At 43.5% G+C, this 2367-nt stretch overlaps 1 protein-coding gene across 3 annotated transcripts in view; it reads right to left on the reverse strand.

Moving 5' to 3' along the window:
• Window positions 1-975: 975 nt before the first annotated feature.
• Window positions 976-2367, reverse strand: part of LOC143298174 (X-linked retinitis pigmentosa GTPase regulator-like) — a 51995-nt gene continuing 50603 nt past the window's right edge. For all 3 annotated transcript variants that reach the window (XM_076610922.1, XM_076610921.1, XM_076610920.1), the window contains one exon: window positions 976-1760. In XM_076610922.1, coding sequence (XP_076467037.1) covers window positions 1737-1760 — 24 coding nt within the window. In that variant the 3' untranslated portion in view covers window positions 976-1736. The remainder of the gene's footprint in view (window positions 1761-2367) is intronic.

Raw genomic sequence — 2367 nt, forward strand, 5'->3', positions numbered from 1 at the left:
CAGCCATCACTGTGACATGACACTGCCACAAATGTTGCAGCCATCACTGTGACATGACACTGCCACAAATGTTGCAGCCATCACTGTGACATATTGCCACAAATGTTGCAGCCATCACTGTGACATATTGCCACAAATGTTGCAGCCATCACTGTGACATGACACTGCCACAAATGTTGCAGCCATCACTGTGACATGACACTGCCACAAATGTTGCAGCCATCACTGTGACATGACACTGCCACAAATGTTGCAGCCATCACTGTGACATATTGCCACAAATGTTGCTGCCATCACTGTGACATGACACTGCCACAAATGTTGCAGCCATCACTGTGACATGATATTGCCACAAATGTTGCAGCCATCACTGTGACATGACACTGCCACAAATGTTGCTGCCATCACTGTGACATGACACTGCCACAAATGTTGCAGCCATCACTGTGACATGACACTGCCACAAATGTTGCAGCCATCACTGTGACATGACACTGCCACAAATGTTGCAGCCATCACTGTGACATATTGCCACAAATGTTGCAGCCATCACTGTGACATATTGCCACAAATGTTGCAGCCATCACTGTGACATGACACTGCCACAAATGTTGCAGCCATCACTGTGACATGACACTGCCACAAATGTTGCTGCCATCACTGTGACATGATACTGCCACAAATGTTGCAGCCATCACTGTGACATATTGCCACAAATGTTGCTGCCATCACTGTGACATATTGCCACAAATGTTGCAGCCATCACTGTGACATGACACTGCCACAAATGTTGCAGCCATCACTGTGACATGATACTGCCACAAATGTTGCAGCCATCACTGTGACATATTGCCACAAATGTTGCTGCCATCACTGTGACATGATATTGCCACAAATGTTGCAGCCATCACTGTGACATATTGCCACAAATGTTGCTGCCATCACTGTGACATATTGCCACAAATGTTGCAGCCATCACTGTGACATGATATTGCCACAAATGTTGCAGCCATCACTGTGACATATTGCCACAAATGTTGCAGCCATCACTGTGACATGATACTGCCACAAATGTTGCAGCCATCACTGTGACATGATACTGCCACAAATGTTGCAGCCATCACTGTGACATGACACTGCCACAAATGTTGCAGCCATCACTGTGACAAAACTTGGGCTTTTTAACTTATGGCTGTCATTACAGTCTTTAATATGAAAGATGATGAACATCATAAATCTCATTTGCTAAATTTAGGTGTATGTTGTGTTGTGCTGTTTTGCTGTGTTGTGCTGTGCTGTTGTGTTGCAATGTATTGCAGCGTAATGTGTTGTGTGTGTGTGTGTGTGTGTGATGCAGATGTAAGAGTGAGCCTGTATATCTGCTGGTGTACATGTTTCACTTGCTTGCTTATTATTTCCCTTTCCTTCATATTTGAACACTTCCAAAACGGTACCTCCCCACAAGCACCACCAACCCTCCACCCACCCATTCCTCAAAAATGACATTTCTCAAAGACCTGCATTTTGAGGAAACATTATCAAGGAAACAGTCATGTGTCAACAATGAAGAAGAACAAAACATTATTAAAAAGAAAAGTCATACAATCTGCACATTGCATACACAGTCGATGAGGAAGAATCTGCTGCATTAACCGCTCACACTCAGGCTGCTGAATGCTGGAAGAGGATGATGTCGATGGCATGTCGTATGTCATGAACCAATGCTCCTTCCCCCATCATAAGATGGTGCAAAGCCGGGACTGAAAACAGAGAAAAAAGAAACAAGCATTATCTTACACATGTAGTCTGAAAATGGAGAACCTTGCCATTCTCTCATAACAATCCTTTCCTTTATTCTCCTGCCCCATCAAATGCAACTCTTTCAGTGGCGTTATTACCATGAGGTTCATTTATAGTACCCCATACCCAGCCACACCCAAGTTTGTCACAGTCCCAGTGTCACGTGACAATCCTTGTCATGATGTCTGTGAATTTCTCCTCTCTCATGTACAATCCTTGTTATGATGTCTGTGAATTTCTCCTCTCTGTCATGTACAATCCTTGTTATGATGTCTGTGAATTTCTCCTCTCTGTCATGTACAATCCTTGTCATAATGTCTGTGAATGGTTTCACCTCTATGTCATGTACAATCCTTGTCATGATGTCTGGGAATTTCTCCTCTCTGTCATGTACAATCTTGTCATGATGTCTGTGAATGGTTTCTCCTCTCTGTCATGTACAATCGTGTCATGTCTGTGAATGGTTTCACCTCTATGTCATGTACAATCCTTGTCATGATGTCTGAATGGTTTCTCCTCTATGTCATGTACAATCCTTGTCATGTCTGTGAATGGTTTCTCCTCTAT

This window comes from Babylonia areolata, chromosome 23, assembly GCF_041734735.1.
Source record: "Babylonia areolata isolate BAREFJ2019XMU chromosome 23, ASM4173473v1, whole genome shotgun sequence".
Classification (NCBI taxonomy): Eukaryota; Metazoa; Mollusca; class Gastropoda; order Neogastropoda; family Buccinidae; genus Babylonia; species Babylonia areolata.